Consider the following 16,577-nt stretch of genomic DNA (forward strand, 5'->3'; position numbering starts at 1 on the left):
CTTTCTCCACCCCCCACCACTTCCCTCACAGACTTACCTGCTGGGGGACACGTGCAGGTACGCATACTCCACCCCCCAATTTTTTTTCCCCTACCAGTTATGGATGTTTTAGTGTGCTATGTTAAAAAGTCATCTAAATTGAATACACTGCCAAACATGTACACTGTTACAAACTTAATTGTAACATGCCACTGAACTTGTACACTGTTACACAATTAAATCACTTAAAAGGGCAATTAAACCACTAAAAAGGGAAATTTCCTCACATGTACAAGGGCCCTTAGTCACATGTACATGGGCCTTCTTACTCTATGACTAGAAACAATCGCAAGGCCAGACTTTTGACAAAATATGTATTTATATTGCTACGCCTGTGTTTATACATGGACAGCTTTATGCAGACTTCAAGGGTGAGAAGTTTTGATTCCACTGAAGTATGCAATCAAAGGAGAACTAAAAATTCTGTATTTAAAGAAATACTTTTGCAAAAAAATTTAATCACAAGTGTTTTAAGATCTATTAAGATACTTAATATTATAAAACTGAGGTCTTTCAATTTATCTTCTGAGTCTATGGAGTGCCCTGGGATCACATTTTAGAGCTTTACTTTGAAACCATGAAAGCTAATAATGTCCCTTCTAAAAGAAATGAAACATCAAAGTCACATGCTTCAAAACAGTTAGAACTCCAAAATAAATGCACCAAAATGTCTGGGTTTGCAATGTGATTAGGGGAGCTGGTAAAAATGGAGTTTCTCCCATTCCCGGGTTTGATCATTTAGAACTAACAAAGCAGTAGAAACACCAAGGAATGGGGTACCTACATGCATCAAAGGAAGCAGTAAAAGGCATTATCTACTGGGAAGCAGCATAACTAGAGGAGGGAAGAAGAGGTACCAACCACAGGTTTCAATTTAGGATGGACATGGGAATCATTCCCCACTCCTGCAGAGTCTGTGCCCCAGCAGCAAGAGCAGTCCCACAGTGTTGCTCTTGCAGCAGCAGCAGCTGGCATATGAACACCCTGTTGCTGCTTTAAGAGCAAGCGTCAGGCCAGGCAAAGCACATGGCAGCAATGGTGGTGGCAGCAGCACAACTGCAGACTATTTTGGAGTACCCAGCATGGGTACCTTGCACCTTTACCTCCATTCTCAGAATCAATGTGCCCATCTCGCCCTACCTCCTCCTCTCCTGCAGGGTTTGCCCCAGGAGCAAACCTTGCTTGATGTGCCTCTGCTGGTGGGGTAAATAGAAGTATTTGCCACAAACACAGGAAATATGTAACTCAGTCTCCTGACATACTGCCCATGATGATGCTCACAAGTGAGAGTAGGTGTGATGACCCTACCCCACCACTGCATATTCCTTCTGAGATGACTAACTAGCATAAGTACAACAAGACTTTCAGCACTAAAAGAAAAGCATGTTTTTTATTCCTTCATGAGCTTTCAGGGGGAAAGAGACTCCATGTAGCTTCTTTACTCTTCTAAAGAACTCTTTCTGAGCAGCTACATGGCCATGCTTGTTTAAAGAGGAAAGATATCTATTAGTAATGAGTTTTATTTATTTTCTCCTGCCCACTAGTCTGTTGATTGCCAAGTCTATTTCACAGTAAAAATTGACACCGTCTTAATAAGTTCTGAGCTTCAAACTAATTTACTGGTTTCATTTTCAGCAACTAGGTGCAAAAAGATACCTGGTAGTCTCTCTACAAGTTCTTCCAAATGATATATTTCACATTTCTACAGCAAAAATGACGTACACAAAATTAACATCAAGTCAGGTTTCATCTCCCAATCTAACTTCTCCTTGTTAATCTATATTTAAATTTCTACTAAGATTTTTTTCACTTGTCTAAGCTGTTAAATAACGTATGGCTCATTTTAAAACTTACATTCTTTGTCAAGAATAGATTATTTCAATACACTGTTATATGCAGATCTGCCCATCGATCTTCTTTCTCTCCACTCTGTTCAGCATATAATAGAGAAGGGCTCTTAACAGTTGAATCAAACCCTCGTGTTTTATTTGAAGTAAAGATGCTTCAGAAATTCTACTAAATGTGGCAGAAGGACAGTATTGCAAGTTCTGTCATATTTCAAAGATCTTCAAAATATTTCCAGAAAGAAATAAGTACCCAACCTAGATTATGGGAAGATGTTTAAGAAAACTGCTGGTCTGGTCCCCACTATAAGCCTTGAACTTTCTTATGCTATCTCTTCAGAAACATGTGCTGAATTGAACATGTTCAGAATATACCGTGAAAGCTGGACATGTATTTTCCAGGTAGGTAATACAACAAAGAGTTGTAAGAGTCAAGGCCAGCACAAGGTCTAGCACTACTTATGTCTGAGCAAAATGTTTAAATATCTGTAGGCCAAAAAGAACACCCATAAATGGGCAAAGTAAACCCAATGTGTCAATCAAGTCTAATTGCACTCCTTTCTCTATTTTAGCGGTTCTTACTGTTATCGTCAATGGTGTGGTTTCTGTATATCCAATTTCTAGAGCAGAGATCAACAACATATGGACTGCAACCCATTCCAGTCTATCAAGCCACTATATCCAACCTACAGACCCAGAGAGGAGAGGAGAGGAGAGGAGAGGAGAGCCCTTAGCAGCATTCTGGCAGGGGCACCTTTGTCCACACCCACATGAGGTCTGTGCCACTGCTACTTTTTCCTGTCCTCCCACTGTCATGCCTGGCCTTAGCATGGGCCTGGGAAGAGCCTTCCACCACCAGAATACCATTCAAGCCCCCCAGTCTGCCTCAGACTAGAACCAGGTTGTTTCAGCCCACAGTTTGGAAAGGGTGGCAGATGCTGTTATAAAGAGATTTAACCTGAAAATACCTATCAGCTTTGGAGGCCCTTGTAGTTGTCTAATGCAAAACAAGCAGCAACCCAAACATATAATCACAAAAATCATTATTGCCCTGGTCTATATATTTTCTATATTTCAGTGACATTTAGTTTCTTCACTGGAAGAAACTAATTATCCAAACTTGCAGGCACCAAATGTTCGGCCAACCCCCTCCTCCCCCCAAATAATACATTTGCTTTATAAAGATACTCTCTCTTAAAATACAACCCACATGTTAAGGAGCTGATGGTGTCATTACTCTCTAAATTTTTAACAATTCCTAGCTTAGTATAGATTTTGAGTCTGATAACCTGTTAACAGACTAGCAATCAGTAACAGACAGAACAGCACTGTGCTATCACTAGAGCAAACCACAGAGGAGCCTGTAACTAAGGGAATCACTGTCTCAATTCTATTCTCCCCACAGCTCCAAGGAAGCATCAACTGTGCCAGACATCTTCCACCTGCAGCACGCAGTATATGTCCCATCCAAGTAATTACCCAGAGAGACAATGTTCGTCTATTCCTCTTCATCTCCTAACAAGAAATACGGCAGCTGAGGTGCCTGTATCCCCCTATTCAGAGGAAACAGTACAAAGTAGTAAGGCTCTTTCTGTTCCCTTGAGTAGGCATACAGAGGATGGCCACAAACTGAGCCTTCAGTATTAGCGGTAATAAACTCCATTTAACAAGAAAAGGATTAAAATGTGGTATTTAGTATGCGGTTTAAAAAAATTCTAAACCTAACTCCTCTTTCAAATAATTTCTAAAAAGTTCTTCCTAACTAAAAGTTCTTCCCAATTATTGAGGTTTCCTCAATACTAATAGAAAAACTAAAGGAAACGGATCTTTCAATAAAATGGATGCTAAAATCATTAGTAACTAGCAAGAACAAAAATGCATCACTGAATGAGATTACTTATTGTGCAAATGAGTTTGCTAGGCTATAGCCTTCCAAAACATGCATCTTCCACTGAATTAAATTGGATTTCTAACTGTGAAATGATCAGGGGATCAGACCACAAAATCCTTAATGCTACTCAAGTTCTCTTACACAGCATAAAGGTACTAGAAAAAACAAATGAGGATTTTACCCCAAGAGCATATTTTCAGAGCCCAGTAGCTAGCATCTTCTATAAAATCTTTTATTTATACCAAGCTTTTGCATATTCCCTAGTATGTATTTTGCATAAAGGGGACTGAATTCTATAGTCTTTTTTTCTTCCTTCTTTGATGTTAAATCACTGCACTGTTTCCAAATATCCTTCTAAGTAGGAAGGAAAAAGCCCACTGTCTAAGCACTAAAACAACACAAATATCAGGTCCTCTCCTCAGATGTCAAGGTTATAACCATAAGGTTATATACCTGGCTTCAGCTGCCCATTAATGATTATTTATGACTTTGCATGCCTGCTGAAAATAAAGAATGACTAAGATAATCTCCATTCATATGTTAATACAAATGTTACAGTATTTGTGAAGGTTTTTTAATTAAAAACAGAAAAGGGTAGGTTGGAGATTAGGAGGAACATTATGACTATGAGGCTGGTCAGTCACTGGAACACTCGACCTAAAGAAGCTATGGAATAACTCCCTGGAAGTTTTTAAGAGCAGACTGGACAGATGGTTGGCCGGGGTGTTTTAATTAGGGATGATCCTGCCTTGAGTAGGGAGCTGGACTCAACTTTGTGAAATCCAGCCCTACTTTCCAATGATCCTATAAGTAACAAAATCTGAATTATTTAAATTTATGATGATATCACAATTCAGTTAGTAGAAATAATTTTAAAAAATTAAAGCAGCTATCAGTGGATTATATTAAACTGCTCACATCACACACTATGCAAATAATGCACATCTCCCTAATTTGAAGTCATTATTAACATATGCTAAAGTAAAGTGATTGAAACATAATCCTTACTACCATAATTGTAGATTAGACAGCACCAGGAAAATATCTAATTTAACAAAACTGATTCCCTAATTTAATAAAAAGAAAAAATGAATAACCATTTTTAATCATATCCATTAGAGATAAAACAATGAAATAACTTCTGTATTCACAGGAAAATGGTCAAAGTGGTAAGAAGAGATTTCAAAAGTAAATAACATCGTGTACACAAAACCCAGGAAATGTTATTACAGGCAAATAACATAACTGATACTAAATGAAAATGCATTCATATTAGTCTGAGTTTCCTGATTTATTAGTCAATACATTTCCTATCAATACAGGAAACTAAGAAGGATTTTTTTTAATGATATTTGACAGCACTTTCACTTGAAACAGTTTCTGTTTTTTTACTTACTGTATCATAGTTTTGTTCATAAAAAGTAAAATCAAACAACACCATTACATGAATGTTTATTTTGTACCTTGGAAGACCGAAAACAAAATGCTGTAGATTTCACATCAGCTTTCTCTTTGTCTGTGAGAAGGAGACTCTTGTCATCCAGGAGGCTCAAATACTTCCCTGTTGTTATATGCCTTAGTCTGAATGGCTGTCCCCATCTGCTGTGGCTTCCACTCCACCTAAAAAGACAAGTTCAGAGGAGAAATCTTAAACTCAGAGGATAAATCTTAAACAAAATACAATGTTCAAAACTGAGACCACTATTAAACATTCTGAAAGTTCATTGATTCAACGTAGCTGCAAAATCATCTTAATGTTACCAAAGATGCCCAGTCTTCCTTCCCAATTATTAGCAGAAAAAGCTACTATTTAGCTATCTCACATAGACGAATTCTAACAGCCAAAAGGAACAACCCCTTCCCATACTTCAGTGTAAAGACCTTTTGGGAAAGGAAGCTGCCAACAGCTTAGTGATCCCAAAAAACCCATACACTAATAACCTAATAATCATTCAAAAATCGATTTCAAGAACTAGTCTATCTAATAAATAACCCATTGAACACCCGAGAAGAGATACCTGCTATTATAAAATATAAGGTGATATCAAACAACTCTCCTCCTCAATATTTTATTATCCACTTAGAACTAGATTTTCCTAGCCACCCAGAGCATTTTCCCCTGCATAGTTTTGTACGGTCTGTGTAGATATTCTCCTCAGATACAATATTCACAAAATAATACCAGAAAAGAACAAGCAAGCAAAGGCCTACATTAAGTCTTCAAATTTTAGAAGAAATAGAAAGGAAAATGAAGCATTCCAACTCAGTTCACTGGCCTTTCTATGAAAATATAGAGACAGAAAGGTTTTAGCTTTCTGCTTCAGACTGAAAGCGTGAAAAACTCAGCTATTCAGAACAATTTCTAAAGGACAGTCCCGCACAGAGATTACTATGTAGAAGAATACTTTACTACGAAATAGCCCAACGTCATCAATTACTGTTGAATCTAAACATTGCATTACTGCTACCTTTAGCTTCCTCTTAAACTTTAAAACCTTACGTTTTTTAAGTGATGCCGGGAAGAAAATTCTATACCACATCAAGAGGCAGACAAGGTTCTTTGGGTGAATTCATTATCTTTTATTAGACCACCTTAAACAGTTCGGAGAAGATCATTCTGGATGCCTGGGATGACGAGCAGTGGGTCTAGACCTTCTGCGTGAGAACAACCATCTTCGTGGACATCATTGCCCAGCTGACTCACCACATCATGCACCAAGATGTCAGCATGAAGCCACCCCTCACTCCAGAAAAGTGGATGGCCATTGCCACCGTGAAGCCGACTACCCCAGCAGTCTCTGCTATCTCACCAGCAGTTCAGCACTGGCACATCTATGGTCATGGAGGCCATCCAGGAAGTGTGCCTCGCCATCTGGAATTTCCTAGCCAACTGCTTCATCCACCTTATCAACCCACAGAAGGTCGCTGACTGGAGCTGCACAAAATGTCAGCAGCCATTTCACTTTGGAGGTGTTTCGGGCCATTTTGGCACCTGAAACACCAAATCTGAATCAACTGGACCTTGGGCAGCTGTGGGGCCAGTGGGGGGAGGCATCTGTATGGCAGAAGGCATCACCACAGCAGAAGATTCCAAAACAGATCCGAAATGAATCAGAAGGCTCCAAAACATTTCGGAAATATTTTGAAGAATTTCAGAATTTCAGAGCTGGGCTTGCAGCGAAACAAAAACTAAGGAGGGGCGGGAGGGAGGAAAAGTACTGCTCTGATATTGACCTCTAGCTCCCAGTTCGATTCCCCAGCTCTCTGATCTCTTCCCCCAGTTCTCTAATCTTTTTCCCAGCTCTTCCCAGAGGGTGCAGAACCCTGATCTCTCTGTGAGGTTTCAGCAGGCTACCACTCAACCCAACCACCAGGAAAACTGTGGTGCTGCCACTGGCCCCAGCCTGCAGCAGCAGTAGTCTGCTGAAACCCTGTGCACAGGTTAGGGGCCTGTGCCCCCTGGGAAGACTTGGGGAAATGATCAGAGAGCTGGGGAATAAAGCCAGGGGCTTGGGCATCCCTGCTGCTTGACCTGGCTCCACAGCGAGCAGAGGTCCAGCCGGGGTCTCCTTGGAGCAGTGCAGGGCTGGCAGCAGCAGCAAGGAGACCCCAGTGCAGATCTCTACTCCCTACAGAGCCAAGTCACGTGGCAGGGACCAGCAGGCTTGCTCGCCACTCTGCACTGCTTCCCTACCCTGTGACCCTGCATGACAGGGATCAGAGATGCATGCAGGGGTCTCCTCACCTGCACGAAGGGCAGTGACCCTCCCCCTCCCCTGGTCCCATTTTTCTCCCTACTGGTGCCCTGCAGCCCCTGGCCAAAAGTCCTGCACGGCTGGGAAGAGCTCTACAAAGCTTCCTTTGCAGCCCATTTGAAACAGAGTTGGAAGAGACTCAGCAGAGCCAAATCTCCAAAACAGATTCAGCCAAATTGAAACAGGACAGTGATCCAAAACACTGAAATGAATCACTGTCCTCTGAAATTGAAATGGCTGTGTTTCAATTCGATTTTGGATTTGGTTCACATCCCTATTGCCAACTTCCACTGGATGGGCTTCCCCAACTATGTGGAGACCATGGACAGCACCACATCCCCATCTTCTGCTTGCCTCAAGGTGCCAAAGCACCATCAACTGCAAGGCCTACTAATTCATTGTGCTCTGGGGTATCGTTAGACACCAGGGCCACTTTACCCACATCTTCACTAGCTGGGAGGGCAGTGCTTATGGTCCCCATGTCTTCCAGAGCAAGCCCCCCACTGATGTTGGGGGCACCAGGCCCACACAATGGCAGGGAGTCTGTGTCTGCAAAGCCCTGGCTGACTCTTCCTGGACCTTGGGCAGCTGCGGGGCCAGTATGGGGAGGCATCTGTATGGCAGAAGGCATCACCACAGCAGAGACTGTGAACTCCTGGTGCTCCCTCATGGGATCTTCAGCCCTTCTCCCTGGGGCTGTAGGGCCTGGTCTCCCCCTTTAGGGACCCCAACTCTAAGACCCTCAGCCACACCTGAGGCCTAATTCACACAGCAGGGCCAAATGCCAGACTGTCCATCCCTGCCATGGCTGAGGCACTCCTCCACAGTGGGTCCCAGGCAAGGAGAGGGGCCACAGGGAGTGGAAAAGACATCAGATGGATGAACTGAGACAGGAGGGTTCTGATGCCAGCCACTGTCCCAGTAACACCCTTCCCTGGCAGGCTGATGAGCTACATTCACCCCACGGCTCCCACAACCCACTAGGACTGTCCTGGAACTGCATGGGGGACATACATACATGGCATGATTAGGGGGTCTGTGGTGGGGGAGCTCAGATTGGCTCAGGTATAAGGGCAGTGTCATAGACAGCCCTGCCCTGGGGCCCCAGGCATCCTGGCCTTGCTTCCCTCACCCAACACCATGGGCTATGCCAGGTACCTTTCTGCTTCCCCTGACCACAGTTCACCAGCTCCCTTGCCCCACTCCTGTAGCTCCCAGTCAGGGTCCAGTGTAGACAGTTAGCCCTACCTGGCACCCAGGGGTCCCTCCTGTGGAACCATTACTCCAGAAAACTCCCTAGAGCAGGAAACAGCATACTGTTGGGAACTAGATAGCAGCCTCTCTCTGCCATCCCCAGCTTGTGGGACTTATGGGCTCTCTGTGAGAGGCAGCACTGGTGGCAAAAAGGAGTGTCATAAGTCGCTGCAAAGCATCCCAGGACTCTAGTCATAGATGCCCTCTCCTGGCACTGGACTCTGCCAGGTCTGCAGAGGTGCAGGTTGACTCCTCAGAATGGTGGGTGGCCATCTCAAGCCCCCATTCCCACACCTCAGCAGCCCAGGTATGGGTAACCTCCAGTCAGAAGATGTCCCCCTTCACATCTGGAGTCTCTCCTCATGCCACTCCTGCAGCTCCTGGTGCCAGGAGTCAACTGTGCATACCCAGCACTCAGAGATGATGATCAAGGCCTGCAGCATTTTCTTGCTTCTTTGATGCCCCCTATGGACAACCCTCAAGCACTCTGCAGCTGTGGGGCCCCCTGACTTTGAGCTGGCATTGCATTCTCCATCCACTATCCACTTGCACAGGTAATGTTTTTGTAGTTTGAGAGGGGAGCTATAGAGCCCTTGTTTGAAGTTGCAACTTCTGCTGATAAAATGAAATATAAGGACAGGAGGTCTTAGAGCCTATAACAGAAGACCACCTCTGTTTCTCCCCAAAAACTCTGCTCTGTGACAATTTTGTTAGGATGGGCCCAGCAGAGGATACACACCTTACCCTATCTCTTTAGATAACCTGAGCTGGACACATTCCTGAGGGAAGGGGGAAACCTGCTCCCTCTGCCTACGTGACTGGTATCACATACCTGGGTGAGGGGCTTGCTCCCTGGGGAGCTAGGATCTGCCAGTCTGCCCAGCAACTAGTAATGTGTTTCAAAGTGGTTGGCTGACAGCCAACAGGTGCTGGCCTCCATTGGACCAGGTAAATGAGGTCACAAGAGCTATATAAGTCAAGGACTGCCCAGGAGGAAGGGGCAGCAGCCATGAGGGAGACTCAGAGAGAGAGAGAAGAGCTGAATCATCTGAAACTTGCTCTCTCTCAAAACTCATCATCAAGGAACTGCCTGCCTCCAGAGGGACTCTCCACCTGACTCTGGATGATACATGTGAGTAAGCTACCTGAGATCTAACTAGACATATAGCTTGCAGTAACTCAGGTGCATGATCAAAGTCTACCCAGCCATGGGAGTTTTCTCTATGGGATTTCTCTGATATTGCTCTACCCTGTACCCTATTCTAACCCTACCCCTTGCAGCCAATAAAGTTCTCTTTTGTACCTAGTGTGGGAGACTTATTGGGAGTGGGTCTAGATTATGCCTTGGGGTCCCCTTGGTTCAGCTGACTAAAGGAGACTACTACTTGTGCTTCTCACTGAGGGAAGCATCCCAAGTTCTTGAAGTGAATCAAGTACCCTCAAGGGCTATTAGGCCTGTATTTCCCAGAGCACACAGAGCCAGAATCAAGCCCAGCCCTGGGTGGTGGCAGTAGAACCTCCAGGCTAGTGGATGTGCTCCAGAAAGGGGATCAGCCAGATGTGAGGTGTCCCCAAGAAAGGCAATCGGAGCCTGGAAGGTGGTCAGGCACACTGAGGTGGGTGGCTCAATGCAGGAGCGCCCCCTACTGGCCCACCACAGAGCCCTCCAGCACTTACCTGGGTACTCATGCAGAAATGACAAGGTAGCTATGCTGTGTCTTGACCCTTTTCCCTCCTCCCCTGCCCAAAGGTCAGGAGCCACAATGCTGCTCTCTATCCCACACAGCAGAAACTGGGGTTTTCAGCTGTTGTGCAGGTGTGCAGCTGGCCCCGCAGTAGTGCTGGGACAGTGGGGCTGTGTCCCTCTCCAGAAACTGGAGAAGGTACCTATTCTGCTTCCTCTGAGGGTCTGGGGACCTGGGTACTGTAGGGACATGGACCATCCCCAGCGTGGACAGGGACTGACCACTCCAGGGAATGCTGGTAGAGCTCTTCAACCACTCCCTCCCTCCAACCCTCCCCTTACAGGAGAGACATTTTAAGCAGTGTCCATGCAGGAGTGGTACTTTGCTCCTAGCATTTCCCTGGTGAGAGTCAGATGGGCCTGGAGGGATGACTTTACCATTATTCTGAGGGGAATACCAGCCAATATGCCCTGCCTATGTTTAATTCCAGACATCACATCTTGAACTGAGAGGAAGGAAGGGAAGGAGAGGGGTTGTTTGGAAAGGGTTTTTTTCTCTTGTTCTTGTTATACTGTAACTCCAATGGTTCTCAGATACCGGTGTTACCTCCTGTCTCTGACCTGGCCTCATGGCATTACTAACTGCATCCCCCCACACTCCTCTGTCCATGCAGCAAGACCCACCCTCCCTGCACTTCTCAGCCATGACAGCCTGGGCAAAGAATGTAACTGTGGGGACGGTCTCTAGTGGTCACTGATCCCCAAGGAGTTGGGTGAGGGCTGGGAGGGAAAAAGCAAGTGTACTGGGTCTGATGACCACCTTCTGGAGACATGCTTGCATAGAGGGTTTTGGGCTGGCAGGGCATCATAGTGCCACTACATACATGACCTATTGGCTGTGTGCATGGCTCACCTGCTCCCATAACACCCTCACCTTCCCTCCAAGAAGCTTCATGTTTCCCCCAGTGCCTGCATCCCCATAACGGCAACATGGAGAGGGGTAGGCCCATGCTGTCTCAGAGAGCATGGAATTCAAGATCAGTGCCAGAGTCTTGAGCAGAGGTGTGGGGAGGGCTGGCTATCTGTGCTGTGCATCATGCTGCAACAGACACTGTTTTAGTAGTTGTGAGGCTGGGGGCAATCTGCACACCTGGAAGGGGGGCAGTGAGGTGTCAGAGGAGTGGGAGAGGACACATGGAAGCTGTACTGGGAATAATGTCCCAAAGGCTACATATTTGTCCATGGTGTGTGGGGTCAAGGACCAGGGAAGCACTCCTGTGAGGTGGAAGCCACAGCCTCAGACTCCAGGAGGAGCCTCAACTTGTGCGGCATCAGAGCTTTCCCCTTGCTACTGCACACTGCACTCTAGACAATGCCAGAGATGTCAAGGGAGCTTAGGTCCAGCTGCAGCTGCAACTCCAGTCCCAGGTTCTGTGGTGATCTGGGGACCAACACCATTGGGCTAGCCCTTGGGGGCCACTGCCATCAGTGAAACTTGAGCTCTGCTCCTGAGCACCCAGTAGTTCCACTGTCCCAGAGCCTTCCTGCACCTCCTCCTGTAGTGAAGTTCCTGCTAGCAAGTCCTCCACTCCCCCAGTTGTGTCATATGAGAACAGGGTGAGAATAGCCCTATTCAAGGTGAGGAAGTGGGACAGCTCCTTGTACAAGGGCATACTCTTGGCCCCAGACTTTATGTTGGCATCATGCAGGCGCTTGTATTGGGTCTTAATCCATTTTTTTGTCTTGGCCTGGCACTGTACCCAGTCCCCATTGTGGGCCCACACTTGTATCTGTTGAGCAATGTACTTTAACACATCCCTTCTGTGGTGTTCTTTGTAGAGCTGGTAATGGGTCTCTCCTCTCCCCAAATGGCAATGAGAGCCATCAAATCCCTATAGTCCCAATTGGGACTGGGGTGGGTAGTGAAGGAGGATGGGATGGGTTCTTTCATGGTCTGTGGTAGTGCCCATGGGGCACCAATGTCTGCAAGTGGGTGAGGGTCTGGCTGCAAGAGGGTGGATAGATGGATGGAATGGTAGGTGCATGTAGGTACACATCCCAGTGTTTAGCTCTGCCTCTCATTCCAGCTGGGTGTGGCTCCCACACAATGAGTGACCAGGGCTTCACTAGCCAGGCCGCCACTGTGATCTAAAATTTTCCAAGGGCTTCCAGCAGACACCCCTATGATACCGGCAATACCCCACACACCAACTTGGAAATTTCCATTTTCGCCTACCAGTAACAAGACAGCTGGCTATGTCCCACTTGATCCTGAAGATTCCAGGGGCATCTGCCTGCTTGTGCCAGCCTCCAGGCACAGTGGCCCCCACTGCCCCAGCCCTAGTACTTCAGGACCCTGTAGCTGTGAGCCAAAAAAGCCTTATAGCAACTTAAGTGTACATGGCCTGGGTACCTGCCAGCAGTGACTGAACCACATGTCACAGGGTTGCCTATGTGCAGACTCTGTCCCAATGTTCTGTCCCCCAGCTCCCCAACTGGACAGCCAGGGGTGAGCCACCTGTACCAGCTCCCACTTAGGAGAGGGGGGTGTTTATGTTGGGGTCCAGGTCACAGGACCTAGCCTCTGAGATCATATCATAGTAAGGCAGGAAGGAACCTCAAGAGATTATCTGGTGCAGCTAGGGATCAAATCTGTGACCTTGGTGTTACTAGTACCATACTGTAACTGACTGAGCTAAATGGCTGCTCTGTGAGTGCCAGGGTTAAGACGGCTGTGTTTGAGCATGACAGCATGGCAGGATGCCAGGGTCAGGGTCCATGGGGATGTGCCCAAGTCTGGGCTGAGTGCTAGTGCACCTCCCTAAAAGGGAGGGTTTGGGGGGTGCAAAACAGTCCGGGATGCCAGAGGACAGCGATGTAAACTTGATAGGAAAATAATACAGGAGCTCAATGCACTGGTTTAACAAAAATTGATCCAAATTGAGCATCTCACACCAGGTCTATCTTAAACCACTTGCACCATTTTTAGACTAGTTTGTGTGTGCCAAACTTCTGCATGGTTATGGGTTTAGATTGATCTATATTCACTTAGACCAATCTAAGTGTAATGTCTGTACATGCCCTATATTATTATATTTGTACACCAGCCTAAGTCCTGCACAAGGCGTATCACTAAGTCATTTTCACTGTAGATTAGATATAACAGTTTTATGTTTTTATTTCATCAAGTAAAATATCTATTTGTTTAAGGACAACTTTGTAAATACGAGGTGTACTGTGTGTATGTGTGTGCAAGTATGCAAGAGAGAAAACCTTAAAAACACATTTGGCATGTTTATTCAAATATAAGTGTTACAAGTTCTGGTTAGCAATATAAGTTCTGGTTAGCAACTAAGCCTAGTAAATTTCTGGAATTTTTTGCTTCTGGAATAAGATTTCTTGAATTTTTAGTTCTTGTTTTTAAACAAGCTAAAGATACCACTTTTTTTTTCCTCTCTCAGCTATTATCTTCTCTTAAGTGGCACATAATAAGGACATTAGACTCTTCCATTGTGATGTTCTGGTAGGAAGAGAGAAGGCATATATATTTCCTAAATGCACTTCCTTTCTCCATTTTTATGCAACACAGAAAGCACACCAGAACACAGATTTGTAAACCAACATGGATATTCCATTAATCAATCATGTAAAGAGCCAGAGTCTGATTCGCAGTTACTATAGTCCTGCAGGTGGACCAAAAAGGCAAAGATGGCTTAACAGTTTTGCACCAACGTTAAGGCCATTACCTTGCTCATGCTCTAACTTATAGCAGACTCAGACTGTTCTAGCTTATTTTCTTCTTAACCTGGCCAACGTGAGACACTGGAGACCAGAGAATAGCAGAACCATGATCTGTAACCTAAGTAATAAAACTTGCTAAAATGCTATGGAAAATTCAACATTTAACTGACTTAAGCGGGGAGGGAAGCTGCCATACAGGAGTCTGCATGAGCTGCAACAATGCAATGCTTATGTCTACATGCTCCTGTAGCAATGCAAGCCAGCTAAAACACTGTAATCCTAAAAAAGGGTTAAAGTTACAACAGTTTTCCTATATTTGTGTCAGTGCAAGAATGTGCAAATGTAAGTTTGACTGTTACCTTTTGAGATCAATACAATTATTGTATCTGTCTATACTTATTGCTTAGACTGACTGGCAAAACGCATATCAAACTCAAAACCTTCAAAATTTATTTCCAATCCATGATGCACATTCACCCATCTTTCCGCACAACAAATTTTATAGAAAAACTTAGTGCTGGGATTTAAGAAATTCATTGATTTATAATTTGTAATTTTGCTCAAAATCTTTGCTTACAAAATGGTATATCCACATTATTGTAAGAAGTTTAAGTTTTTGGTAACAGTAACATTACTTGTAACAAAAGACTACTCCTGTCAGTGCTGACTTGTATGACAGACTCTTCTGACAATTTGTCTTTGGTCACATATCTTCAGAAGGTTAAACCCACAGTCTGTATACACGCTGCCTGTTGAACTGCAGATATATGACAGTCTTAACAGAAGCCTGTAGCTTTTCAAATCCTAACATAATCCACGGCTCTTGTGTCAGATGACACACGCATTGACAGTGAAGCATGAATAAGAGCAAGGTTAGCAAATCAGGCAAAAATTCTTCTATGTTTGTTGTATTGGTGTCACTCATTCTCAAAGTCAATTTTGGTGCAAAGGCAACTAAAGGAAAAAAAAGACTTCTCCATTGTCCTGTCAATGTCTTTTAACATTACCCCATTAAATTATACACACACACATAGAACAGCATCATTAGAGTGTAACCTTTCCCCATAGCCGCTACTGTTTGTTTCTAAAAATATTTATTTGTCACTCAGAATTTTATCACAAACACAAAGCTGTAATAAAATTTAACCAAGTGAAACTTTAAAGGACATTCCTGATTATTACTGTCATGGGTATATAAGGCACAAGTCCTGGCTAACACTCTAATTTTACATCATTCATTTTGCATTTTTTTTTATTTTTTATGAATCAGACTTTTTCTAATAAATTTGTTTCTTTTTCATTTAAATGACTTGACTCCAAACTCAGTGTTGTGCAGTTGGGTGCTGTAAGAACCTGAATAAGGTTATCTTTATAAACATCTGAATACACTGAAAACAAAACAAAAACATGAAGGAGTACTTGTGTTAGTTTTTTGTTTTTGTTTGTTTTTTATCTATCAACAAGTCCAATATTGGGAGAAAATAAAGTAGCATAATATCTGGTTTTATTAGTTATCATAATAAAGAAAATGCTCCTAACAATAAATGATTATAGAATCTCACACACACACACACACACACACACACACACACACACACACACACTCACTATTCTCATATTAAAAGGTTAGACCATGGCTGTGATTCAGGAAGGTACTGAGGTATGGTGCTAACTTTAGGCACATGAGTCAAAGTGACTATCCATTTGCTAAATCATAGTTCCTATGCTCACTCTTAGTTCTCACCACAATCTAATCTGTCAGGCAGCAGCAGCCTCATAACATATTATGCTCCTCCCAATAGGTTACCACCTACCTTCACTTGAAATCACTGTAGATGGATTCACAAAGCCCTGAGGTAAGCCCTGAGGTAGTTCTAATACTGATAAGAGAACATAGCCAATTCTCCTCTGCTCAGCAGAGCACAAACACGGTCACTCTGCTTCCAGGCCAGGACGGGGCATGTGCATCATTTTTGAGGACTCTACTGCCTGGGCCTGTTAAATTTGCAGTGCAGATATAGCCTTATTGTGCTGTTGGTCTGGGGTCTTAATCTCATAGTTTCATAGTCGGTAGGGTTGGAAGAGACCTGAGCAGATCATCGAGTCCGACCCCCTGCCATGGCAGGAAAAGGTACTGGGGTCAAACGACCCCAGCAAAGTGTTCATCTAGCCTTGTCTTAAAGACCCCCAGGGTAGGAGCCAACACCACTTCTCTTGGAAGTTGGTTCCAGATCCTAGCTGCCCTGACTGTGAAGTAGCGCCTCCTGATATCTAGCCTGAATCTACCCTCTGCCAGCTTGTGACCGTTATTCCTAGTCACTCCAGGTAGTGATCAGGGAAACAGGGTCTCCCCCAATGCCTGCTGATCC

At 44.4% G+C, this 16,577-nt stretch overlaps 1 protein-coding gene across 1 annotated transcript in view; it reads right to left on the bottom strand.

The window, feature by feature from the left end:
• RYR2 (ryanodine receptor 2) overlaps nucleotides 1-16,577 on the bottom strand; it is an 810,210-nt gene that overhangs the window by 444,585 nt on the left and 349,048 nt on the right. Inside the window, exon 12 of the mRNA XM_019549810.1 lies at nucleotides 5,238-5,394. Coding sequence (XP_019405355.1) covers nucleotides 5,238-5,394 — 157 coding nt within the window. The remainder of the gene's footprint in view (nucleotides 1-5,237; nucleotides 5,395-16,577) is intronic.

This window comes from Crocodylus porosus, unplaced genomic scaffold (genome assembly GCF_001723895.1).
Source record: "Crocodylus porosus isolate Cpor-Errol unplaced genomic scaffold, CroPor_comp1, whole genome shotgun sequence".
Taxonomy (NCBI): Eukaryota; Metazoa; Chordata; order Crocodylia; family Crocodylidae; genus Crocodylus; species Crocodylus porosus.